The sequence below is a fragment of the Corylus avellana genome, chromosome 10 (genome assembly GCF_965113065.1).
Source record: "Corylus avellana chromosome 10, dhCorAvel1.hap1.2, whole genome shotgun sequence".
Lineage (NCBI taxonomy): Eukaryota > Viridiplantae > Streptophyta > Magnoliopsida > Fagales > Betulaceae > Corylus > Corylus avellana.
This window is the reverse complement of record NC_142499.1, coordinates 934,613-961,275: the sequence shown is the minus strand read 5'-3', so window position 1 is coordinate 961,275 and position 26,663 is coordinate 934,613. Positions and strand designations below refer to the sequence as shown.

The following is a 26,663-nucleotide window of genomic DNA, read 5'->3' as shown; positions in this document are numbered from 1 at the left end:
ATATTTCTTCTTTGTTATCGTTGCAAGGCGACATATATTTTTATATATATTTGAAGGTACGACTATAGCATGTGACAGATATATAAATTTATATTAACAACTCGTTCAAACAAATTATTATATATAAATTGCATCATGGAATGTACGGTGCACGATTACATAATATATTATATGAGATATATGGAGGAAAATCCGTTCAAGGTTACGTGATTAATTAGCTGGTGATAAAAGGGCAACTCCAAATATGTCTTTCTTAAATATATGTCTGTTCCTTCGAAAGCTCATTAATTATTCTTTTTCTTTTTTCTCTTGAACCAAAGGTCATTGTTGATCATTACATCCCTCCATGACCATAACTTTTTGATAGTTTTATTAGAATAAATCAATAATAAATATGTTCTTTCTCCGGCCATGGCATGTATAAATAAATCTAACAATGGTATACCTTCAATATTCTTATGACATGCTTTACATATCTACCTTCATGAATCTCCTGTAGATTCATGAAGGTAGATATGTACGTAGAGGGAGACTATTACTCTCAACCATAATTTTCACATAATAACTTAGTGAAGCTTAATGAGCAAACCTCACTTAAATATAGGGTGAGATTAAATGGCTTCCTCATGTGTCCACAAAATTGACCCATCCCATTATGGGCCCAAAACAAAACAATTGATTATGCTAGTCCACCCAAAAGAAATAAATATAACAATCTCCCACTTGGACAGCCTAAGTCATTTAACCACAAGATAAACACAAATAAACATTCTAAACACACAACCTAATCAAAATGTGTTTGCAAGTAACAAGTTAGAATACACCGATAGGATGCATGACATATAACAAATACTTACAATCATGTGACCAAGGAAAATAGAATGCAAGTGTAAGACGCAAATAATATAAATAGTGATCACTATATTTTCAAATGAAGACCATTGAGACTAATACACAATGTCTCATATCACAACACCAATGCCATAGTTAACACAAATGCGCGTAGAACAATATATGGCAACACAAAAAAAATACTCACGATATACATAAGGCGCATAACTCCTACTAACTTAATAGAATAAAAGACTCTAACAACTACATATGAGTCGCATGCTCCTGAAACACTATAGGAGCCAAAACCCTTGGTCAGTGGGTCCATCAACATATGTTCTGTGGGGATATGCACTACACAAATGTGAGATTCAGCTAATTTTCTCTCTAGCAAACATATACTTTTATGTCAATATGCTTGTATAGTAAGGAGTTCCTAGTGTTCCGAAAGAAATAAAATTGCTATAGAATTAACACAAAATAACTCTAATGGCATCACAATGGCATCTAGAATGCCTAGCCCTGAGATAAAAGTTTGCAGTCATGTATACTGACACGTAGTTTCACAATAAATTACACATTATGTCTCTAAAGTTGAGGAAGCTATAAGTATTTGTATAATACTTTTCCACGAAATAGCTCTTCCCACCATCACAAATACACAACTTGGACAACTAAAATATTTGGCATTACAATATCCAACTACATTAAGAATGTCGGATTACCGTTATGTTAGCACAAAGTCCCTAGCACCCCCACAAGTACCTTAGTACTTTCTTTACAGCTTTCCAGTGACTCAAGTATTTCCCAAGTACACCAATAATATAATCATATAATGTTATGTACATACTTAAGTCCACATCAAGCTATACACAGTTGACTCAATTAATATGATTGCTTGAGGCAATTGAGACTTGGAAGCTATTACAATTTCATAATATGTATCTTTCCAAGAGAGATATGCCAGGATCGTTAGGATTGAAGATGTCACAATAAATTTATGATGTATATATAACAAAAAAAAAAAAGAAACATGCACTCATAAATATCCTCATTCACCAAATAGTAAAATTTTTATCTTACACATATGCTAGAGTTCAAAATAAACATTGCACTCTTACACATTATTTTTATCTCCAGTTCATGCTAGAGTCTCCAACACATAATGACTTTTACGCACTATTTTATGTCAAATCCATGCTAAAGTGTGCAACACACAATTGACTCTTACACATTATTTTTATCTCAAGTTCATGCTAGAATCTCTAACACATAATGAACTCTTACGCATTATTTTATGTCAAATCCATGCTAAAGTGTGCAACACACTGTTGACTCTTACACATTATTTTTATCTCAAGTTCATACTAGACTCTCTAACACATAATGAACTCTTACGCATTATTTTATGTCAAATCCATGTTAAAGTGTGCAATACACAATTGATTCTTACACATTATTTTTATCTCAAGTTCATGCTAGACTTTCTAACACATAATGAACTCTTACGCATTATTTTATGTCAAATCCATGCTAGAGTCTACAATACACAATTGACTCTTACACATTATTTTTATCTCAAGTTTATGGTAGAGTCTCTAATACATAATAAACTCTTACACACTATTTTTTCATGTCAAATTCATGTTAAAGTCTATAATACACAATTGACTTTTACGCCTTATTTTTATCTCAACTCCATGTCAGAGTCTATAGTACATAATGGATTCTTACGCATTATTTTTGTCAAACTCTATGCTAGAGTCCGCAATACAAAATTGACTTCTATGCATGATAAAAACAAAATAATTAAATACAAAGACTTAAAATGACCCTCTATCGAGAGGATAAGATTGGATAACCAAATGCAAAGTATCTAACCATTTTCTTCATCGTCCCAAACATCCTACTATATAATAATTTACCGATAGGGCAAAGTTATTATCTGTATGGACCTTGGTATAATTATTACGATTTACAAAATAATAACCCAAAATTTATTTATTTATTTAATTCGAATAATATCCGATAAAACCCAATAATTTATCATGGTTAGTCTCACGATAGTCAAGTACGTAACCACTTAAAATAATTCATTTTGATGTACAACAACATTATTCACATTGAACCAGTAAATCCCCATAATTTATCATGATTAGTCCCATGGTAGGCGGGTACATAATCATTCAAAATCATCGGTTTTAGTCTACAAAAAATTATGCACATTTAACAAAAAGTTCATTTATCCCTAAGTGAATATCATTATACATGCAAGTAGTTCAACTTCTATTGGAAGATAATAGAAAATCACAAATATTACCTCCAGTCATAATTAAAATGAACATTAGTCATAGATTGTATATTTCATTTAAAAAACTTTTCTTATGGAAAAGAAATCAATTTATAAGTCTCACTTAGTCCAAAAATATGTTCACATAACTCATTAAAATGATTACCAAGTACACCTTTACAATAATAAAGACACAACATATTAAAAATTACTTGATAATCATTATAAAATATAAGGGGAAACTTCACTTAGGACCCCCAAACTTCCACCCGTTTTGAAATACCCCCCCTGAACTTCAAAGTCTCTCAATTTAGTCCCCTGAACTTTCAATTGCTATCAATTTGGACCCTTTTAACTTTTTATACCCATTTTACCCTCGACTAAAACTACGCCGTTTTGGACTTAAACAAAACTACGTCGTTTTTACTCCAAAACTACACCGTTTTGAGCTTCAGAACTACATCACCACCCAACCCAAAACGACGTCGTTTTGGTCATTAATATTAAAAAAATAATAATAAATAAAATAAATTTAAAAAAAAAAAGAAAAAAAAAAAAGAAAAAGAAATCGGGGGTGGCTTCAGCCACCCCCTTGGCCAAAATGGGGTGGCCGGACCACCCCATTTTTGGCCAAGGGGGTCGCTCAGCCACCCCTGGCTGGTCTGGGGGTGGCCGGACCACCCCCTTGGCCATGGGGGTGGTCCGGCCACCCCCAAAAGGCCGAAAAAAAAACGCGGGGGGGGGGGGGAGTGGGGGATCGTGGGGGTGGCCGGACCACCCCCAAGGGGCTGGGGGTGGTTTCGGCCACCCCATACGGCCGGTATGGGGTGGCCGAAACCACCGCAGCCCCTTGGGGGTGGTCCGGCCACCCCCAAAGCACCCCGATCCCCTTTTTTTTTTTTTTTTTTTTTGGGCCACGGGGGTGACCGAACCACCCCCTTGGCCATGGGGGTGGTCGAACCACCCCCAGATCGGCCAGGGGGTGGCTCCAGCCACCCCCGATTTCTTTTTTTTTTTTTTTTTTTTTTTTTTTTAATTTATTTATTTTGCTTTTCTTTTTTAAAAAATAAAAAATAAAAAAAAATTAATGCATAAAACGACGTCGTTTTGGGCTGGGTAGGTGTTGTAATTTTAGGACACAAAACGACGTAGTTTTGGGGAAGGGTAAAATGGGTATAAAACATCCAAAACGACGTAGTTTAATGTTACAAGGGTCCAAATTGATAGCAATTGAAAGTTCAGGGGACTAAATTGAGAGACTTTGAAGTTCAGGGGGGGTATTTCAAAACGGGTGGAAGTTTGGGGGTCCTAAGTGAAGTTTCCCCAAAATATAATGGACAAATTGGATTTTGTTCCTTTAAATAAGAATTTTATATTCACAAATACTTTATAGATTTACCCCAAGATATATTAAAAACAAACTAGTGATTTAACCAATAGACACTAAAATAACATTCAATCAAAATAACAAAAAACTATGGCAAGCACCAAATTACACCACATGCACGGCATCATTGAATTACAATAAGGACAATAATGTATCATGTATTAAACATATCGATGCTCTCAAGGTTCGCAAAACCCTTTATTGAATTAACAATAAAATTCAACAATTTATTGCAGTTATTCCCACTATAGGTGAGAGAATAACTTGTCAAAATCATCAATTTTATGTATAACATAATTATTCGTTCACAAAAAAAAAAAAAAAAAAAATTGAATTTATGATAAAATCCAACAATTTATCACAGTTTGTCCCACGGTAGGTGGGAACATAACCAGTCAAAATCATCGATTTTTATATACAACACAATTATTCATATTACACAAAATTCCTTAATCTCAATAGGAATGTATATAAATTCACATATAAATCTCGAAAGGAATGCATAAAATTTCACAAGCAACAATACATGCACCCTTTATTTATTTATTATAGCACATGCCTTAAAATCAGTATTTGTTCATAACCAAATATTTCAGAATCACAAATATGATGAACAATGTATACAAAACAATATTGTATACAAAATAAGCTGATATTAACATTTATTTTCTTCAATATAATACTTACCCATTTCTTTTCATTTCTCAATGTGAGACATAACACTAATACATGAATTTACAACAAACCTCCCCCTCATGTGTGAGTTTTTTTTACATTGGCTCAACTCTCTCTTATATGTGAGTCATTTTACAAATCATAGAGTGTCATGTATACAAGAGTTATACTAATAGCATTTTATCAAATGATAGGCTGGAACCAAAGTTTTATGAGAAAATATATAACTCACTACTCCCATAAGATGACATATCCTCAAAGAAATAATACTGAAAATCTCTTGGGTCAAAAAAACGCTTGTTGACCATGACAAATGAAATAAAAATTTGGATTATAGGCTCCACATTTAACACGCATACAGGAAATTGTCAATCCATGCACCATAAAGCTTACATCTTTATGTTGAACATAAATATACTGTATAACACATTAACAATTTTTGCTCGACAAAAAATATTTCAATCAAAATAAACATCACATATGATTGAAGTAAATATCGATGGAGTTGTCAAAGCCCTCCTTTTAGGGATAAAAAATAATATGTATACTCAAAATCATATGTATATATACATAGAACAAAAGAGTGTGTATATTCACAAAAATAAAACACATTGTTGAAATAAATATTGCACAAAAAACTTATCAATCTCAAAATAAATACCGCAATTGAGACCAATCTCTTTTCCGCCCAAATCCTCAGATCCAATAAATCCAAGTTTATAAAAAATATAAACAACTCATGGTTGGACATAAAATGACATGAATTTAGGATAAGTTCACACATATTTAATCTTTAACCGCTTTGTTTGATAAATATGTAAATTAATGTCAATGCAAAAGTCTCATCACTCCATCATATATGCACACACCGTTGAAGTTCACACATATATAGCTCTATCACATGTCCATCTTTAACATTTTTTATTTTTTTAATAAAAATTTTAAGTCTTTATACTTCGTATGAAACAAACATACACGAAGGACAAAATATGTCTTCACATTTGCTTCTTTAACGAAAAAGAAAATTCTTTTAATTCAATACACAACCAAATTAACCCCTCCCCCCCCAAAAAAAAAGGATTAAAAATGAGACTCATAGTGTAGAAGCAAAAAAAAAAACCATGTAGAACATTAAAAAAAATAGACCCCAAATCGTATAGCATCTGACACACTATTAAGAAAAATTGAGGTGTCTAAATCATGCAATTTTCAAAAAAGATAATATACATATTATTTTAAAACAAGCTGCAGTAGCATGCTAAACAAATTGACAACCGTCTTCTACGCGTTAAAAGCCACATAACAACGAAAGAAAAATAGAATCACAATCCATAAAACACTGCCAATGGCTCTGCACGACGGCAATGCGAGATGGGGATGGTACGCTTAGATTACCCATAGCAGTGGTGGCGGCAAGAAATTCAGATCCACTACCGCCTCCACTCGAAACCAAATCTCGTTTGTTCACAATATTTTTCAGATAAAAAATATCAGTCTAAACGAGATTTATTACCGCCATGAAGAAAAGAAACAGAGGCTCTGATACCAATTATTAGAATAAATTAATAATAAATATGTTCTTTCTCCATAGCATGTATAAATAAATCTAACAATGTCATACTTTCAATATTCTCATGACAAGCTTTTCATATCTACCTTCATGAATCTCCTGTAGATGCCCAAACATATATGTAGAAGAAAACTGCGTTTTGTGTGTGGAGAGAGACTATTACTCTCAACTATAATTTTCACATAATGATCTAGTGAAGCTTAATGGGCAAACCTCACTTAGATTAAATAGCTTCCTCATGTGTCCACAAAATTGGTCATCCCATTATGGGCCCAAAACAAAACAAATGATTATGCTAGTCCACCCAAAATGAATAAATACAACAAGTTTTCGTCGGGCCCTCTCTTGGTTGACCCTAATTACATGGTAATTGTTCTTTAATATGAGACTATCGATCATGATCATGAATTATTTTTTCTTCAAACAATGACTGATTTTAGAGGTTGATTGGCATTCCATATCAATAGAGTGAGTCAACCTATAAGAGAGTATTTATAATAAAAGTTATAATATTTACTCACTCAGATTAATATTATATATTGTTATTATTATTATTATTATATATATATATATATATATATATATATATATATATATATATATATATATATATTATGCTTTCACCACGCTTTGCTCAGCAGCGACCATGCGTGGTCCAGATCATAATGGCAATTATATGGGTTTTAAAATCGAATTATTTTATTAAAGTTTGGATGATATATAGTATATGCACCAGCTGAGTATGATTCCAAAGTCATGGACGCACATTACCTCATTTTCCATATCAGATTCACACTAACTGTGTTTTAGGCCAATTGGTTCATGCATATTCCCGTTATAAGGTACTTTTTGATCCATGAACTTGGCATTGCATTGGGTGTTGGATTTTTGACATCAGAGAGCCTAATATCAAATATATTAACTTATATAAAAAAAAAAATTAAACTTAGATTGAAAAAGCCACATACATGATAATATAGCATTCAAAGCAATTAATTATTGATAGGATCGGAAGATGTCCCAACAGGGTAGTACTCAATCGGTTGCAGATCACACTTCATAAAGTGGAGGTCATATCAAATGACCTTAGCATAAGTATCTAATGGAGTCTTTTTTTTTTTTTTTTTTTAGGGAAATCCATTCTGATTTTATTAATAGAGTAGTCAAGAGCTAGCGTAAAAGTTCTAACAATCACAAAACATAAAGTTCTGAGAGATCAACAACATAACAAATTTAATAAAACACCATAACAAATTTGTTAATCCAAAAATCTTAAATCTATATATTTATATATGATTATGTTATAATAACTTTAATAGAGTAATTAATACTACGTACGTACATACACTCTCATTTCACTCTTTCTCTGCTCTCATACACTCTTTCTCATAATACTCGAAGTGCATGCTAATAACCCTATACCTCTTTCTTCCGCTCCCACTCCACTACCAACCAACCTTCAACCCTTCCAACTTGATCTAATGAGACTATGACTTATATTCATCGTTGCCTTGAAATCACACTTAATGAGTGTGTACCAGCATGGCATAGAGATTATCACAGTATGGAGTTCTGTATTTCTACCATTCTTCTTAGATGCCTTTTTAATGATTCAGATCATCCTAGAGATTATCCCACCAAAATTGCGTTTGTTAGGATAAAGTGCGCTAATCTTTGTTCAGGAAAATTGAACCTTATTGGCATCAAATATGCCCCATGTATAGTAGATTGCTATGAAGGGATAATGAAGAAGCATTAAATATCTATATCTAGAATAGATGAGCTCCAAGTTTGGTAAATTGTTCTCAACTACTTGTATAACTTTATCTTTATGGATATGAATACACACAATTAAAAATAAGATATTTTTCTACAATATATGCAATTTTTTTTTCTCATATATATATTGTAAAAGAACACTTCAGAAGGTTCATTGCCAGTAAGTTTTTTCTTGAAAAAACTATATTTAATCCTTAAACTAACATTTTTTTTTCTTCTTGTTGCAAAAAGAAGTATCATTTATGGTACTTAGTTCTTTCAAACTATCATTTCATTGCAATTTACGTACTTGGTTAGATTTGTATATTAAAGTGGATGAAAAGTTGCACATCTAATTCGCACGGGCGAATTTTAAACTTGAAATACCTAAGCTACTCTTCTATCACCTTTACCTTTATTTTTGTTTTGAAAAAAAAAAAAAAAAAAAAAAAAATCTGAGTATTTCAAGTTAAAATTTTGCACGTGCACATCTCATGCTGAACTTTCTGTCCATTTTATTGTTATAATCTAAGGGAAGGTGGTGTAAATAGCAAAAAATGGTAATTTTGAATGAGCATAATGAAGGTATTTTTGCAAGAGAAATGTCACTGTATGGGGTCTAAGCGTAATATTTTTTTAAAAAAAATTATCCACCACATTATGACTTGTTGCCCATTCCCTATATACACCTAAATTCTCTTACTTCTTGAATTTGTATTGGTGGTTTCAAGGTGACTAAGATGGCATTGGCGGGTTGGTGAGCGGGATGATCTTGAATAGTTGGATTATATGTATAACAACTCCTAGTTTATTGCTAATTTATTTATGTCTCTCTTGAATTATAAAAATATAGATATATTGATACTTTTACTTGATTTTGTATTTGAATTATGGTTGTTGGAATGACTGAACCCAAGCGTGTGTTATATTGGAGTCGTTCATATTATTATGCTATATGTGGGTTGATTCATGAGACCATGTTAAATTTTTTGTTATGCATGTTTAGTTCTCGAATATTCAGTCATTTGGATATTGAGACCTATTTTCATCATTTTATAGTATAATATACCTACCCTATTGAAAAATGAATAGGCCGATCCTCTCTATTTCAGTTGAAATTGAGAATATCTATTTAGTGTAAAATGAGTGGTAATATTATATTATTGTCTTAATATTAAAGTTGAAGGATAATTTACAATATTACCACTTATTTTATACTAAATAGATACTTTTCATTACAAATTTTCATTCGAAATAGAGAGGATCCTATTCAATTGAAAAAACTTAACAAATGGTGTAAGCATTAATTGCAGATTCCTCTTTTTTTTTTTTCTTTTTTTTTGAAGTGAAAATTAAGAAGCGCTTTTAGTGATAAGAGCCACAAAAGCATTTTCTTTAAGGTTCATAAACGTGTATATATATATATATAAGTGTTTCTAAAATGCAATTTAAAGTGTTTTCAAAACATAAAACCAAAAATAATACAAAGAATGTATCGGTGGCTGAACCGTCCAAGTCAAGAAAAAAAAAAAGAAAAAAAAAAAGGACTTTGTTCATACAAATAGGCTGAAATAGCTCAACAAAATCTAAAAGAAAGTTTAAGAAATAGAAAAAAATCTATATTTACAAAGTCAATCATTTCATCAAGCTAGGCTTCTATTTTAAGAAATTTTTATTAAGAATTTCTGTATAAAAAATCATCATGGTTCTGGTTAATCGAAGCCAAGCTAATATTATTTCCATATATCAAAGTCCCATTTTATTGGATCCATAAACAATACCTTCTTGGTGATAATCGATGACAAGATATATATATAAAAAGTTATATATTGAATCACACTGTATAATGCACAGAAGGTGCTTATATATAGGCTAATAATACAGACCTAGTATAATAAAAAAAGATAAACCTAGTAGACTTAGAATACCAAAAAAAGTAAATAATAATAACATAATATTATTAACAATATATATATATATAGAGCCATGCATTCCATATATACGTATAGCTAGCTGTTAATCATAATCTGCAAGTACACATGCATTGTAAAATCCTATCCCATGAACTTCTTATATACCAACACGGCGCCGTTTGTAAGGTATTGGTACGGCCTTCAACGGGACGGCTTTCCTAAGCGTTATCCCCATCCTTTCGGCCATGTCCATCTCCTCCGGGTTAAGCCCGTCGGCCAAGGCCCAATCAAACGAGTGCAGGAGAGACCCGAGAGCCAGCGGAAGCACACGAGAGGCAAGCGGCATGGCTGGGCACATGCGCCGCCCAGATCCAAAGGGTATGAACTCAAAATGGTGGCCCTTGAAATCCGCCGCGTTTGGCTCCAAGAACCTCTCTGGCTTGAAAACCAAAGGCTCTTCCCACGTCTTCGGGTCCCGTCCGATCGCCCAAACATTGACGAGGATTTGTGTTTCTTTTGGAATAGAGTAGCCGAGCATGTTGCAGGAATCCATGGACATGTGTGGGACTAGGAAAGGGAGAGGTGGGTGTAGCCTTAGCGTTTCCTTTATGACAGCTTTGAGGTATGGAAGGTTCTCGATGTCCTTCTCTTCAAGCTTCTTGTTTGGGGTTATGGCGATCCTCATCTCGGCCTGGACTTTTTTCAAAGTTTCTGGGTTGTGGAGAAGCTCAGCCATTGCCCACTCCAGCGTGCTTGTCGTTGTGTCGGTCCCCGCTGTAAACATCTCCTGAAAGTACCATAATCAAATTTTGACACTCCTGAGTGATCCCTCATAAAGGACACTTTTTTTTTTTTTTTTTTTTAAATTTTTTTTAATTTTAGAACCTTCACTCTCAATTTACGCCCATAAACTTTCAATTTCAATCTATTTACCCTATTCGTTAGTTTTAGCAATTAACTTTTAACATAAATGCTTAAAAAGACCAAATTACTATTCGATTTTCATTTATTTATTTATTTTTAATTTAAAATTAAGGGTAAATTTAGAATTTTATAAAAGATTGAGGGATACAAACGTCATTTTATCACTTTTAACGTTTAAAATATGACAGAGGGGGGGTCAATTGAATCAAATTAAAAGTTCAGAGAGTTAAATTAAAAGTTTTTGAAATTAGAGGGTCTTTTCGAAACACACGGTAGGTCAAAGGTCTAAAGTGAAGTTTTTCATTTTATTTTTCATTTTTTAAATTTGTATGATGCGGATCTCGTTAAGGCATAGCTTTGTAGACCTCTGCTTAGGGAGTAAATTTCGGATACACGACTTTACTTGTCAAAATCGTATATCGAATGATAGAAAAACTCGTAACGCAAAATCCAACTCAAGAAGTTAAGAGTCTATAAGTCATCCTCCTAAAGGATGTAATTGTTACGTGCATTTTAAAAATGCATAAGAAAATTGCTTGTGAGACATGTCATTTTAATATAGAATAAAGGGTTAAATACTTAATACCTCCTGAGATTTAGGAACTTTATTTTTACTCTTATGGGGTTTCATTTTTATCACAGGATCTCTCTAAGATTTTGATAAAGGATCAACTTAGTCCATCCGTTAGTTGACCGTTAAGACTGACACATGGACCAATCAGATGTTGACATGTGGCACCTATTTAATTTTTTTTTTAAAAAAAAAATGTATTTTTTTAAATTTAAAAAAAAAAAGGAAAAAAATTGGGGGTGGCTCGGCCATTTGGGGGTGGACCAATTTTTTTCCTTTTGTTTTTTCTTTTTGTTTTGTTTTTTTTATTAAAAAAAATACTTTTTTTTTTAAATTTTTGTATAAAAAAAATTAAAATAGGTGCCACGTGTCAATATCTGATTAGTCCACGTGTCAGTCTTAACGATCAACTAACGGATGGACTAAGTTGGTCCTTTATCAAAACCCCAGAGGGTCCTGTGATAAAAATGAAACCCTAGGGGGAGTAAAAATAAAGTTCCTAAACCCCAAGGGGTATTAGGTATTTAACCCTAGAATAAATTGAAATAATTTCCTTCTTTTGTCCCAAAATGATATATATTTTAACGAACTTAATTAAACATATAAAATTTAGGTTTATGTGTGTGGAAGCTACAAAAGATAAGAAAGAAAGAGAAGATGGCTTACAAAAACGACGACGTTGATGGTTCTTGAAGAAAACCTTAAGGGTTCCTCCTCACCGTCACCACGAAACTCCAAAAGCGCATCCAAGTAGTCCTTTCTCTTGATCTCTTCATTGCGGCCATTTTCCATGCTCTCCATCCTTTCTGCGATGAACCCTCCTGCGATTTCGAAGGCGCGTTCGACATGGAACTGTGTCTTTCTTCTTATACCCTGCGGGTCAAGCCACCTTAGAATTGGCAAGAAATCCGCCACGTTCGGCTTCCCTGCGAACTCCATCACCTTGCCTGCATGGAAGAAGAACTTGGCCCCTCTCTCTGATTTGGGGTCCAGCAGGTCTTTTGAAAACATTAGGTTTCCTATGAGATTGAAAGCCATCAAGAAGAAGAACCTCCCAACGTCGATGCCTTTGGTACCAGATGCAGTACTAGCATCTTCTACGAACTGCACCATTTCATCGATGCACCTCCCACGAACTCCTGTTTGAACATATCATCTGTAAATTACTCTGTTCTATAGTTAATTAATGATTTAACAGTATATTCCTTTCACTACAAAAAAACTATCAAAATAGTGATATTTTGTAAATGTTCCAATTATACTTACTATAATTAAAATTAAGAAGGTTTAAACAGTAAAATATGAACATCCCCTTTTAAAAGGGGACGTGTGAATGGTGCACACACGTCTCCTTTTAAAAGCTCCTTAAAATGCAATATAAGTTTCTTATTCAGTTCATGTCCCTTTTAAAATTGGCATTTTTCATTGTTGAAACGAACTCTTCAAATAAAAACAACCTCTCTAAGTGGGGTATTTTACTGTTTAAATGACTCATCTTAGAAGGAGGGGTCGTTTGAACAGTGCTTTACTGTTTAAACAATTATTCTTTTTAAGAGGAGTCGTTTTACTATTGAAATAACTTATGGTGAGATCATTTTAACAAAACGAACCTCTTTTAACTCTGAGAGTTTTTGTAGTGCTTAAAAATAAAGATGTGGGAATTAATAAGAGTACCTCTCATGGCTTCCAGACGGCTTGAGACGAAAAACTCGGCGGTGGACAAGCGCCTCAACATGCGCCAGTGAGAACCATATTGAGCAGTAATGAGGGAGCCCTCATTACCATAGTCCCCCTTCATGGCCTCATAAATCTTCCTACCGGCAAGAACCACGTCATGGTTCTTGAACATGTCTCGAGCCACTTCTTTGGACGAGATGACCACCGTACTCATTGACCCTAGCCAAAGGGTCATGATGGGACCGTGCTGTCGAGCCAGCTTTGCAAAGGACTCGTGGGGTGCCCAACCCAGCTGGAAAATGTTTCCAACCACTGGCCACGATCTAGGCCCTGGTGGGAGCCGATCACCTTTCTCCTTCAATCGAAGGCGTCGGTGACGGCGCCGTATCATTATCACCCATGCAACCCATAGCAATATTGCTAGGATCAACCCCAGATCCTCATAGTAGTACTTCATGTTTTTATGTTGGGTTTTTTGGTTTGTTTGTTGTCTGCAATAACTCTAGCTCCCCGGTCGGTTTTTATAGCAGTTTAATTCTGCCTAGTTATGTGACAAATCTTTGGGAAAAATTATCGTATAAGGAATCTTGGATAAGATATGCGTCCCAATCTATATACATTTTTATTTTGTTTTTCTTCATTTTTATAATAATTTATTTAATTACTCCCCAGAACAATTAACAAAAGAACATGATGAACATGTACAATAATTCTCGTTGATGGGAACAATATAACAAACAATATTGAAATATATTTGTTTGGGTAGCTTTCCAAACCATTTTTATTTATATTAATTTTGACATTATCGATAATCCCCCCCCCCCAAACACTTTGAAATTATAAATTAATGCATATCATCACAAGCACCATTGACCATTGCTGGCTAGCACAAGGTCAAGTTATATAGATATGACGATCATTTCCATAAAATGTGGATTATCACATGAATTTATAACAAATTATAATAAAAACTATAGTGTCCAATAATTTTCCTTTTCAAATTCAATATATATATACATACTACGTCGTCATGACTCTTAACTTAGGATGCTTTCCATTAGAGAAGAAAGCTAGCTTGTGCATGCATGGGTTAAAAGTGAGGGGACCGTGGTCCATGCATGTATAAGAAAATTTATATTTCTTCTTTGTCATCGTTGCACGGCGACATATATTTATATATATATTTGAATGTACGAATATAGCATGTGATAGATATATAAATTTATATTAACAACTCGATCGTTCAAACGACAAATTATTATATATAAATTGCATCATGGAAAGTACGGTGCACGATTACATAATATATTATATGAGATAACTGGAGGAAATTAAAATCCGTTTAAGGTTACGTGATTAATTAATTAGCTGGTGATAAAGGGCAACTCCAAATATGTCTTTCTTAAATATATGTTTGTTCCTTCGAAAGTTCATTAATTATTCTTTCTTTTTTTTCTGTTGAACCAAAGGTCATTGTTGAAAATTACATCCCTCCAGGACCATAACTTTTTGATAGTTTTCGTCGGGCCCTCGCTTGATTGACCCTAATTACATGGTAATTGTGCTTTAATATGAGACTATCGATCATGATTTTGAATTATTTTTTCTTCAAACAATGACTGATTTTAGAGGTTGATTGGCATTCCATATCAATAGAGTGAGTCAGCCTATAAGAGAGTACTTATAATAAAAGTTATAATATATACTCACTCAGATTAATATTATATATTGTTATTATTATATATATTATGCTTTCACCACGCTTTGCTCAGCAGTCACCGTGCGTGGTCCAAATCATAATGGCAATTATATGGGTTTTAAAATCGAATTATTGAGTATGATTAGTCATGGACGCACATTACCTCATTTTCCATATCAGATTCACATTAACTGTGTTTTAGGCCAATTGGTTCATGCATATTCTCGTCGTAAGGTACTTTTTGATCCATGAACTTGGCATTGCATTGGGTGTTGGATTTTTGACATCAGAAAATGGAGGTCATATCGAATGACCTCAGCATAAGTGTCTAATGGAGTATATTTTTTTTTTAGGGAAATTCATTCTGATTTTATTAATAGAGTAGTCAAGAGCTAGCGTAAAAGCTTTTACGTACAATCACAAAACATAAAGTTTTGAGGGATCACAACATAACAAATTTAATACAACACCATAACAAATTTGTTAACCCAAAAATCTAAATCTATATATTTATATATGATTATGTTATAATAACTTTAATAGAGTAATTAATACTACGTACATACACTCTCATTTCACTCCTTCTCTGCTCTCTTATGTGATAGTGTCCTGCCAGACAAAAAAAATTTGCTCCCCATCTCCCCCCATTGAGCATATGAGAGTGGTCGAAACCACTAGATCAAAGAGATGGTTGTTGCAAACCATTAAATTATACTTCGGGGGTGAATGACCATCTCTAATAACTTCAATAATGGTCGTACCACTCTCAGAGGTTTGGTTGGAGTGGCCGACCACTTTCTTTATAAAAGCTAGGCAATTTTTTTTTTTTAACTGACATGTGCCCCACGTTGCTACCACACCAATAGACATTTTAAATGGCTGATGTGGCAATCCCCGTCACATAAGAAAATATAAAAAGTGGGAATAATAAGTGTTTTTTTTTTAAGCATTTTCCCATCTATTTAGAGACATGACCAATCATGCTCATACTCAATGGCCAAGGTCCAAACCCCAAGCCCAAATGCCCTCTGGCCATTTCCTCACTCATGTACGATTGATGCACGAAAATGTTTTGTTTGAATTCGAGCAAATTCTGTATCAAATCAGGCCCCGTTCGCGCAGCTTCGCGCCCCGGCCCCACCGAGCCCACGGAATTTGATACAAACCCACAAACAGCCAAACCCGGGAACTCAAAAGAAAGTAGTAGCGTGCGAAATCTGGGAATTGAAATGGCGGCAACAGAGAGTGGGAGGCTGATGTACAAGATCTACAGGGCGCTGAGCTACGGTGTATCGCCTGCGCTGAACCTTCACCTACGGTATCGCCGACTCCGAGGCCGCGAGCACCCTCACCGCTGGACCGAGCGCCTTGGCCGGGCCTCTCTCCCTCGGCCTCCCGGCCCACTCCTCTGGTTCCACGCCGTCTCTCTAGGTTCTAATTTTGTTTATTTATTTATTTAATTTAATTACGTATTTGCCTTTTGTTCTTGTTTTTAAATTTTGAAAATCCAGGTGAAGGAATGTCGGCGATTCCTATAATCAAACAATGCATAAAGCAAAGCCCTGATTTGAATATCTTGATGACAACCACAACAGTATCCGCATTGTAAGAAATAATATTGTTTATTATATGCAAAATTGTTCAATTCGTGGGGCTTATATATGTGAGCTTTTTGCTTGGTGCAGTGAAGTAATAGATAAACGGCTTCCAAGTGGTGTGATATATCAAGTACTGTATAAACTTTGATGCATTGCTATTTGTGTTTGTGACATTTGTGTTGATGTGGTCTAATCGTTACGGTTGAACCAGTTTGCGCCAATTGATACTCCAACTGCAGTGGGCGCTTTTCTTGACTATTGGAAGCCAAACGCAATTGTCTTAATGGAGAGTGAATTGTGGCCAAATCTTATTATGAGTGCTTCAGAAAATGGTGTAAGTTATTTCTTCTCATTGGCTCATGTTCTACTCTACCTTTATCTGTTAATTTAATAATTAAATTAAATTTTTTATGTTAAGCTTTTTAACATGATATTGGAATTGAGTTCTTGAGTTTGAATGTTGACTTTGCAGTTTTTATATATTTTCAATTAAAAATATTCTACATGTTGTTTGGTCCACACGTGAATGGGGAAGTGTGGAGTGTGGAGTGTTGTGGTATTCATTTTATGCTTTGAGATAAGTAGTGATTTAACATATTTTTTGAAAAGAAAATAAAGGTTGTTTGTCCTTGCGCTTTTAGTATCTAAAACCAATATCTCAAGCAAGAAGGTTGATGTAAAGACATGATGGTTTGTAGAGTAGGTTTTTTTAGGATTAAGATCTAGATTTCTTAGGATAATTCCACGGTGGTAATCTTAATATCTCTCCATTATTTTTAATGTAATTGATTCAGATTTTGCTGCCTCAACATTTATCACATGAATTAGGATGCAATGAAATCAAGAAAAATTAAGGATCTCCTAAACATGGTAAGTGCTGAGGTGGCAATATCTTAACCTTTAGATTTGAATAATGGTTGAGATTTTAAGAACTTTACCAAGGAGTTACCTTATGAAATATAGACATCCTAACCCATTGTTTTATATGTATGCTTAACTGCTTGTTTTACAAGCCTATTTTTGCAATCATGTGCATGTCGTAGTGTATCAACATACTTATAATTGTATTTGTGAAATATGCATTTTCATGTATCTCGCCTAATGTTATTGATTTTCATAGCCTATATGCCTCCATTATCTCTTCAGGTAGTTTTGGCATTGTTGAATGCTCGGATGTCTACAAAATCCTTCAAGCGTTTTTCAGGACCCATGCTACTTCCACTGATTTCATTGATGCTTTCAAAATTTTCTTTGATTGTCCCATTGGTATGTAGACCAAGTTTTTTATGGTTATGATTTGTGTTATATTGTCACTGTTAGAATATTAATTAAATGATTAAATTTACTCTTTCTTTTCACCTTAAACTTTTAAGATAAGTGGTAATTTAACATAAACCAAATCAGAGGCCTTGAGTATAGTCTCTGACTCCATAGTTTACCCTCTATCAGTGGTGGTTCCAAAGAATAAGGAAAAGAAAAACTAAACAAATTTGTAATTTATTGCTCATTAGTAAGGTGAATGAGCACATGATTTATACTAGTTTCCCCATGAGACAAAAAATATTTTTAAAAAAAATGGTAACACATGTTGCTATTGAGAGGATATGATATCAAACTCTCATAACACACACCAAACAAAGGTACAAGACAGCAAATAAATAGCAGCTAGCCTATGACGCTTTTCTTTTCCCTCTTTTTTCATGGACCTTATTACAACAACTGTAATAGCAATGAATAAGCTCTAGACCTAATCCTTGTACTTCATCTCAGACGTCAAGAAGTCGGGACGAACATCAATTTAAGCTTTCAGGATAAGTGGTATTAAATGATTAAGTATTTCACATGTTGGGCCTCAACATTTGCTAAAGAAGATGGTTAAAATATTAATTAAATGATTAAATTCATAATTTTCTACTAGTTTAAGCTTTCAAGATAAATGGTAATTTAACAATAACTAATTTTGTTCTATGACACAGAGCACTATGCAGGCAGTCCACTTTCAGCTACTACAAGCTCCTCCTTTTGTCATAAACTTTTCTGGTGACTTGAAATATGGTATGCCTGTCAATTAGGAGTACGAATCCTTTTAGTAATACTAAATGTTGATCTTTATAAATGATGATCCCTAATGAAAAGCAATTATTTTTCTTTGACTTAGTATTAATGCACTTCTGATAACTAGGTTGCTGCCATTTAAATTCCTGATTTTAACTTTTGGAAATTTTTTGATAAATATATTTTGACAATTGTAGAAGAAGATGAATATAGTCTATTCTAATAAGGTGTTACTATTTTTCCCATTTAGTTGTAGAAGATTTTGATGTTTCTGAGGGGTATTCAAGAAGTATAGAAGATCTGAAGATACAGTTTGCCCAGAGGAAGGTTTGGATGGCGTCTTCCATACATAGGGGTGAAGAAGAAAGTCAGTTCTCACTTGTCTGTTTCCAATATTATACGTACTCTAGATTGTTGTCATTTTGAGTCAGAATTTTATGCAAAGACATCAACTCCTTGAAATGGCAATACCTTACTGCGTTAATAGCAGTTGCTGCTCTATAAAATTTTGATTTAATGCATAATTTTGGACTCAATAAATGTAATGCTACCGAAAGAATTGACATATTGGGGTCTTTGGATACCAACAACGATGGCTATATCATTGTTATGAAAATTATTTCACTTTGTCTTTTCGCTTTGTACTACTTGCTAGTTTTCTTGAATTTGCAGCATTAATTTCTTGTAATATGTTACATCATTTTCATATTTTCAAGGGCTTTTTTTTTAAAAAAAAATTAATTTTTTTCTGTAAAGGAGAACGAATTGACCAACAATGATTTCATTGAATGTTTGAGAGTTTGGTTTTTATTTATTTTTTATTTTTTATAGAGTTGTGTCATTTGTGCTGCTTACAGATTTGATATTACTTTTTTTCTATGGGGGCATTATAGTTAGTTTCTAACATATTCATGGACATGTTCTAGCAGTTTCCGGGTTTTTCTTTACTATTTACGCTGTTTTAGTTTTCTTCACTTGTATTAAGAAAAGTTGAAGTGCTAACAAATGCTCTCTGCAGTAATGCTAGGAGTTCATAGAGTGCTCATGCAAATGCATCCAGATGTGGTCACTATACTTGTGCCTCGAGATCCACAACATGGACTTGAAATTGCTCAGGTATGATTCTGATGCAATACCAGTTATCAATATGATTATATTTCAATTCTTTATAACTGCTTCTTTTTGTGTGTGTATATTACGATGCTTTGTGTTTTGGTAGTAGTAGCGCCCAAGAAAATAAATCACATAGAATAATATTGATATGTGAAATGACTATTCCATTAGTAAAAGGAATAGTTATTCCTAGTTATAGAAGGTGATATGGAGTAGCTTTTCATATTCCTTAACTTGATTGTAACAGTGAGATAGAACACTAAATATGTATTCTTTTATTTGATTGTAACCCAAACGGCATTTTGCAGCTAACTTAGGTTGCCATTGAGCTTAGAAATATGTGTATAATTCATGAAGTGATGATCCATATGCATTAAAACTTTATACAACCGATGTTTCTGAATAAGTTTATATTATTGAAGATTCAACACATAAGAGGTAGACCTCCAAATATTATTGGATTTTTATGCTCTTGCCTTAAATAGTGCAGGAATTGAAGAAAGAAGGGCAAAATGTAGCATTGAGGTCTCGACATGAAAAACTTGTGGCAGGAACAAATATATATGTCGTGGACACATTAGGTATTTCTTTTACTAAATTTCTTATCAATTATATTTCTTTCCTACAATGACACCAAATAGATCATTATTAATTCACTTAAACTCATATTAAAAGTGGGGCGTTCATGACGCACATGCCATGTACCTAGAAAGATAGTTTGTGCCTTAAATCCTTTATTAGTTACGATAGATGATGCTTGGTAATGTGGTTCTTGTTTATATGCATGTTTTCTCCACATTGTCCATTCTATGTGTTTCTTATAAATTTGTCACATTATGGTACCCATGCTTGCTATTCATATTGAGGCTTAAACTGCATGGTGGGAGCAAACGTAAAAGTTTCACCTGCCCTGTGCTCATTAATTCATTTTAACTGGTGGTGTCTAAGTTTGTATTTGACAGATCCTGGATAAGTGTTGCTACCTTTGCTTTGCGGAGTTTAGGTAGTGCCGTGCCCCATTAGTTGACATTTAGTTTGTGCCTGCTGATATTCTTGAACTTGGCAGGTCTGACTGTGAGGCTTGAGTAAGAGGCGATAACATGTAGTGATACAGAGCTTAGTATTCCATTAGGCCATTCCTGTGTGAAAAGCATACCTCTTAAGGGTGTGAATGTTATGCATACTTTTGGGGAGATCTGGTCCATAATGTCACTATATTCTTTCAAATTTGTTTTGTAGGTGAGTTGAGACAACTTTATAGGTTAACCCCAATAGCTGTAGTTGGAGGTTCGTTCTTCCCTGGTTTAGCTGGCCATAACATATCAGAAGCTGCTGCAGCTGGCTGTGCTGTTTTGACTGGTGAACTTTTTTTTTTTTTCCTATTGTACCTCATAGTGAACATGTAATTTTTTAATTACCATTATAGAAACTTTGTTTTTTGGCTTATATCAGGTCATCATGTTGGGCATTTCTCACACATGGTACTTGAGATGCAACGGTTAAACCCTTTGTCTGTTCTGCAGGTTTGAAGAACTTATTGATAATATTCTTTTTACAATTTATTTGACAGTGTTTGAAAGATCAGTTGTTGAAAGATCAGTTGTTGAAACTCTTTCTGGAATCAATTCTCCGAAATGACAATTGATGTTTCTACAGTATGATAAGATAATTGTGTTATAAGAACTATGGTATAAATAAAGAATTATACCAATTGATTTCCATATCTGTAGTACCCCATATAAAGTTAGTCTATTTGTACCTGAGTTGTTCCATGATCTGCTTGTAGCGCACAGACAATCCACAAGTGGAATCCACCTATGTAGTTGACTTAAATATTCATAGATGATATTATGTTAGCAATAATGGATTGTTATGATGTAGGGATGAAGTGTCACCACTTGGATGGCTCTTTAGTTGTTTAGCGGTTTTAGAAAAATTATAGTAACATTCCCTACTATGGTGAACTCTTTGAGAAAATCCATGAATTAATTCACTTACTTGGAACCATATAGGCTGAAGAGGCTTAAATCCAGCCTAAATTTTAAGCTGAATCTATTAGGCTTCTATATGCTGAAATCATGATATGAGATAGATCAATCAAATACTCATTCCTAATAAAAAGGCCTCTTGGATTATATTAAGGACTTGTATTCCGTTACAACAAATAACTGTTATGTAAGTTTATACTTTATGAATTATATGAAACTTTTCAATGAGGGTCTTTTACTGTGGCTGCCCACCCAGGTTTCTGGAAAAATAGAGCTTGAGAAAGCACTCAAAGAGCTCTTCAGTGATGCTAAAGTTCTGGAAGCGCACTGCACCGCTGCAAAGCAAGCATTTCATGCTCTGTCCAGTGGTATCGTCGCCAATGTTTGGAATCTACTAAATTCCCATGTTCTCAAACGGGCTCTTTGCTAGAAGTAAATGAAGACTGGCATGCAACACAAGTAAATGTGAAGGTGAAGGTTGTTGCATTCTACAACGGTGAAGTACTTCTTGATGGTATGCCATTAGTGCAACTGAAACCTGTTACGGTTCGTCATTATCACACATGAAATTTATGGAACCTCTAGCTGTATCTTTCAAGTCACAATGATCTATCATCTATCAAATCTCACTCTGCAAGTGCTATATTGGTGGCTTGCTCTCTGTTTGGGTACACTCGATTTGGGCATCAACTTTTTCCTGTAGGAGAAGGTGAAAGAGGAATTAAAGTGGCACTATAATTAAAGTGGCATTGTATCGAAGCTGCATTTGGCCTAGGTTTGGATAAAATAGAAAGATAATTATGCAACTACAAACTGGAACAAATGTTTCTTTGTCGCTTGTGCTATCTTCATTTCTTTTACTTCTGTTTCTATGAAATCTATGTATATTGAGCTTACACTTTTTTCTTCATGCATCTACCTACTTCAAAAGGTACTGTTTCAAAACTAAACAACCATTGAGGGAATTATTTTCTGCTCTTTCTGTCTTTCTTTCTTCTTTCCCCCTAACTTGAGATGTTTTGGTGCTCCAGAATTCATGTTTTGGAAGCTTCAAGGTGTGATATAATCTTCTTTCATATCCGTTGTAGTGTTGGCCTCTAGCGGCTTGGATCTAGCAGACTTTTTGATCTGCCTGTTTTTTTCTGAATTTCTAGCCTGAGAGCTCAAAACATTGAATAATAGAGAAGGTAATACATTCAACTTTTAGTATACACCTTTCAGTTTTAGATGTGTTAGTTTATATCTGCTGGTACATGACAATCAATTTTCTTTTCTTTTCATTCTGATTAGAGAACAGATCATCTTGGACTATTCTGTTGTTTAGGACCATTTACAAGATTGTGTTTCGGGCTCTGAGCATTTTCACCCTTCTATAATTCAAAGAAAGATCTGCATTTATAAAAGTTGACTGATTTTGGACTTGGGGTATGTTTTGGCCATGGCTGGATTTTGCCTATTAAATTATTTACACTTATGGGGAGTTCAAGGTACCAGTACCCTGTCGCCACTTAGGTTCCTGTATAATATTCATAGTATTGATTAATTTGCAAGACTACATTGTATATCTTACATCATTCTAAATTTTAGGCTTTCAGTTTAATTTTAGGGGCCTAATGCTTTATTTTCACTGCTCAGAAACAAGTTTCACTTGAATGGAAACAAATTTGATGTGCTTCATCTGCATTTTTATCTATATGTTGTTTCTTATGGATCAAAGAAAGTTTAACGAGAAATCTAATTGATCAAAAAAAGGTTTGAGATGTCACTCTGTTATATGGCCCTTGTCTATATAACTAATTTTGTGTATGAAACTTCTACCCTTATGATCTATTGGTTAAATTCCAGTCTTTCCTGTGTGCTGTGTTTATTTTATGTGAAAAGTTTTTTAAACTTGCATTGAATGTGAAAGCCATAAACATGTACTCTACTTCAATAGCGTACGGTAATATGTTATTAACCTTTCAGTAGCAATTGTTAAACAATGCTGCTTGTCAATCTTTAATGGTCAGCAGGAGACAGATTGCGTCTGCAGTATTGCTCCTTCCCCTACTGCTGCAGCTGCCGCTCTAGCATGTTGATCTTTTTGCAAGACCTTGAAGAAGTGGTATCGAGTCCCTCCGTGAGAACAATCCCAGCTTTTCCACACCCACATGACAAGAGAATCGATTCACGTTCAGACCGCCTCCAAGTGACCAGATTATTTCTTGGAAGTGAAACTCGTCACAAGGTATGGCCAGAGGACCACTCTTGTTGTGACCATATTCTTCATAAGCTTGATCTAGCAACTCTCGAAATACTGGGTGGTTCAGGTAATCTGCCCTTATAACAAACCTCCGGCTAGCTTCTCCCACTATAACAGCCAAGTGGCCTGGAGGAACGTCCCGGGGTGGTTTCTTCTCACGACCTCTGGCAAACCTCCGCCACATGCAAGCTATCCTTTTGAGCTTCACAATGTTACATATGTCACATCTGGAATGCTCAGTAGGAGCAGCCATTACATGAGGTCTCAGGTATTCATGTAAAGGATTTAGGAGCGTAGAGTGGAAATGGTGGCGTATTTATCAGGAGGGGAATATCCTCTGCTGTAAGATCCTGTACAGTTTGTTCTTTTACATATCACAAGGACCCATATGCTTGGTAGTTACGTGGCGCTTTGTCCTTTTTAGAGAATTACTGAATAAGGGATCGCTAGGTTTTGTCAAAGTTTGATTACTGCATGAATAGTATACATTACGCTACCAAGTGATTAGGGTTTCCCCCGTTAGCTTGTCACCATTGTTACTTTTTCAATTTGTTTTTCAGACACTTTTTCACATCTCACATGCTTTGAGAATACATATCAGCTCAATAGACTAGATTAGATGAATTTCTTCCAATCCAAAATTGGAAAAAAACTGTCATATCGTTTTTCGGGGTTAAAGTGATCCACTTTAGTTGCCTTTGAATGCGTATATCTCCTGTTCTCTCACATGTCCGATGACAAGTTTTTCCCAACATGTCAAGTGGCGATAATAGTGAGCCTTGCTGCCATGGACAAAGTACACCATGGGAGCCAAGAATTATAGTACTTCTATTAGTGGTGGGACTTTGGGAGCTGCATAACGAGGAAACGACCCTTGTGGCACGTGTTTGGTCGGAATCCGTTGCCTTCTTTCATGTGCCGTCGCATGTGCTGCCCCGCCAGCTAGGACTGATATTTCTACTTCAAACACTTGGCATGGGATTGGGAGCCACTTTTTGATGCACTTCTGCCGTTTTTGGGTGATAATGGTCAGCATCGCAATTTATAACTTAATGCACAGTTTTGTATTATTAGGGAGGAATAGCTGAACAAAGATGCTTTAGATTTGGGATAACTCAATGATGGAATTCTTAAATTCCTATCAATTACTTTTAGTTAAATAGTTTAGATTTTCTTACATAAACAAAAAACTTGATGAGAAAACAATGAATTGCCTATTGAGTAAGAATTATAGATTATGTAGGGGTAATAAATAATAAGATAAACATAGAGACTATTTAATCTCAACCAAGTAGTTCTCTTGGAAAATATAGAAATACTAATCTAGTAAGGATCCCAATTTCAACGTCTAAATTCCCAAGAATTCGGACAGGGAATGAAAAAGGAAATCTTGAGACCTGAGGTGCCTAAGGTGCAGAGTCTACCTGTCCATCACCTCGGATCTTGGATCTCCTCTCTTATTTTCTACTTAAATTTCTTGGTGCGGGGCCCTCTTGCGCAGCACTTTGGGTACTGAGATTCTTTCTCTCATTCCCTACTTGAATTCCAAGAAATTCGGGCAAGGAATTCTAAGAATCCCAATTCAATCCCGTAAAACGCAAGTGTTATTGGGTCTTTTTCTTTTTAAGTTTTAGTTGAAGTTGGGTTTAAATGTAAACTAGTCTGAATTGCTTCTTTACAGAATTGGAGGGTTTGTTGGCTGGTAAGTTCAAGCTCCATAATGAGTGCCCCATGTGGATGCTTAAAAAAAAACATAGAGTTTACATTGGATGCCAAATCACTCTCGGTGCCTAAAGGTTAATTCGGCCATCCTATGCGATGGGACAATGATGGAAGAGGTGATTAGATTAGATGAGCTTGAAGTGATAGAGAGGGATATGGATCCTCTCCGTTTCATTTTTTCAAATGAAATGGAGAGGAACTGGTTAGTTGTTTTTAGGAGGGCAATTTTGTAATGAATTCTTTCCATTTCATTTGAAATAGAGGGAATTATTCTCCGTTAGAGAGATGGCAAAAGAGCTAAATGAGGCAGCGGTTGGCAGAAATGTGAAATAACGAGTGAATGAGATGCAAATTTTTTTTAATGTCTTGATGGTTTTTAGCCATTCATTTTATATGAACCGTTGATATTAAAAGTTGCTCCCTGTATTGGGATCTCAATCCATCAGGGAGTAATTTAAATTTTATTGGACATCCAAAAGCACCTCCATATGTTTGAAGGACATAACGAATGTGATTACTACAAACCATCTTCACTTTTATGCAGCTTTTCCTCAAAGGAGGATCTAAAGTTTATTGCCAATAACCCATTGGGCAATTGGCAGAAAGTGGCTCGAAATATGAACAGGTGTTGGTATGTGTCAGTTCTTTTT

General features: G+C 34.6%; 2 protein-coding genes and 1 pseudogene across 2 annotated transcripts; 1 reads left to right on the top strand and 2 right to left on the bottom strand.

The window, feature by feature from the left end:
* Positions 1-10,581: 10,581 nt before the first annotated feature.
* On the bottom strand, positions 10,582-14,053 carry LOC132191642 (iridoid oxidase pseudogene; annotated as a pseudogene).
* Positions 14,054-16,505: 2,452 nt separating this feature from the next.
* KDTA (KDO transferase A) lies at positions 16,506-24,906 on the top strand. Its single transcript, XM_059572156.2, is given in 14 exon segments — positions 16,506-16,726; positions 16,807-16,900; positions 16,981-17,023; positions 17,105-17,227; positions 18,040-18,159; positions 18,870-18,948; positions 19,199-19,315; positions 19,967-20,064; positions 20,552-20,642; positions 21,301-21,420; positions 21,514-21,584; positions 22,306-22,464; positions 22,466-23,236; positions 24,062-24,906. Coding segments are annotated over 13 exon segments (1,341 nt in total). The 5' UTR covers positions 16,506-16,524; the 3' UTR covers positions 22,490-23,236; positions 24,062-24,906.
* LOC132191641 (auxin-induced protein 6B-like) lies at positions 24,116-24,544 on the bottom strand. Its single transcript, XM_059606729.2, has one exon. The coding sequence runs from the start codon at positions 24,542-24,544 to the stop codon at positions 24,116-24,118; it is 429 nt and encodes a 142-aa protein (XP_059462712.2).
* Positions 24,907-26,663: the final 1,757 nt, after the last annotated feature.

What these genes read in the sequence shown, in the direction of transcription:
- LOC132191641 (XM_059606729.2), bottom strand. Translation starts at nt 24,544, where the DNA reads ATGGCTGCTCCTACTGAGCATTCCAGATGTGACATATGTAACATTGTG.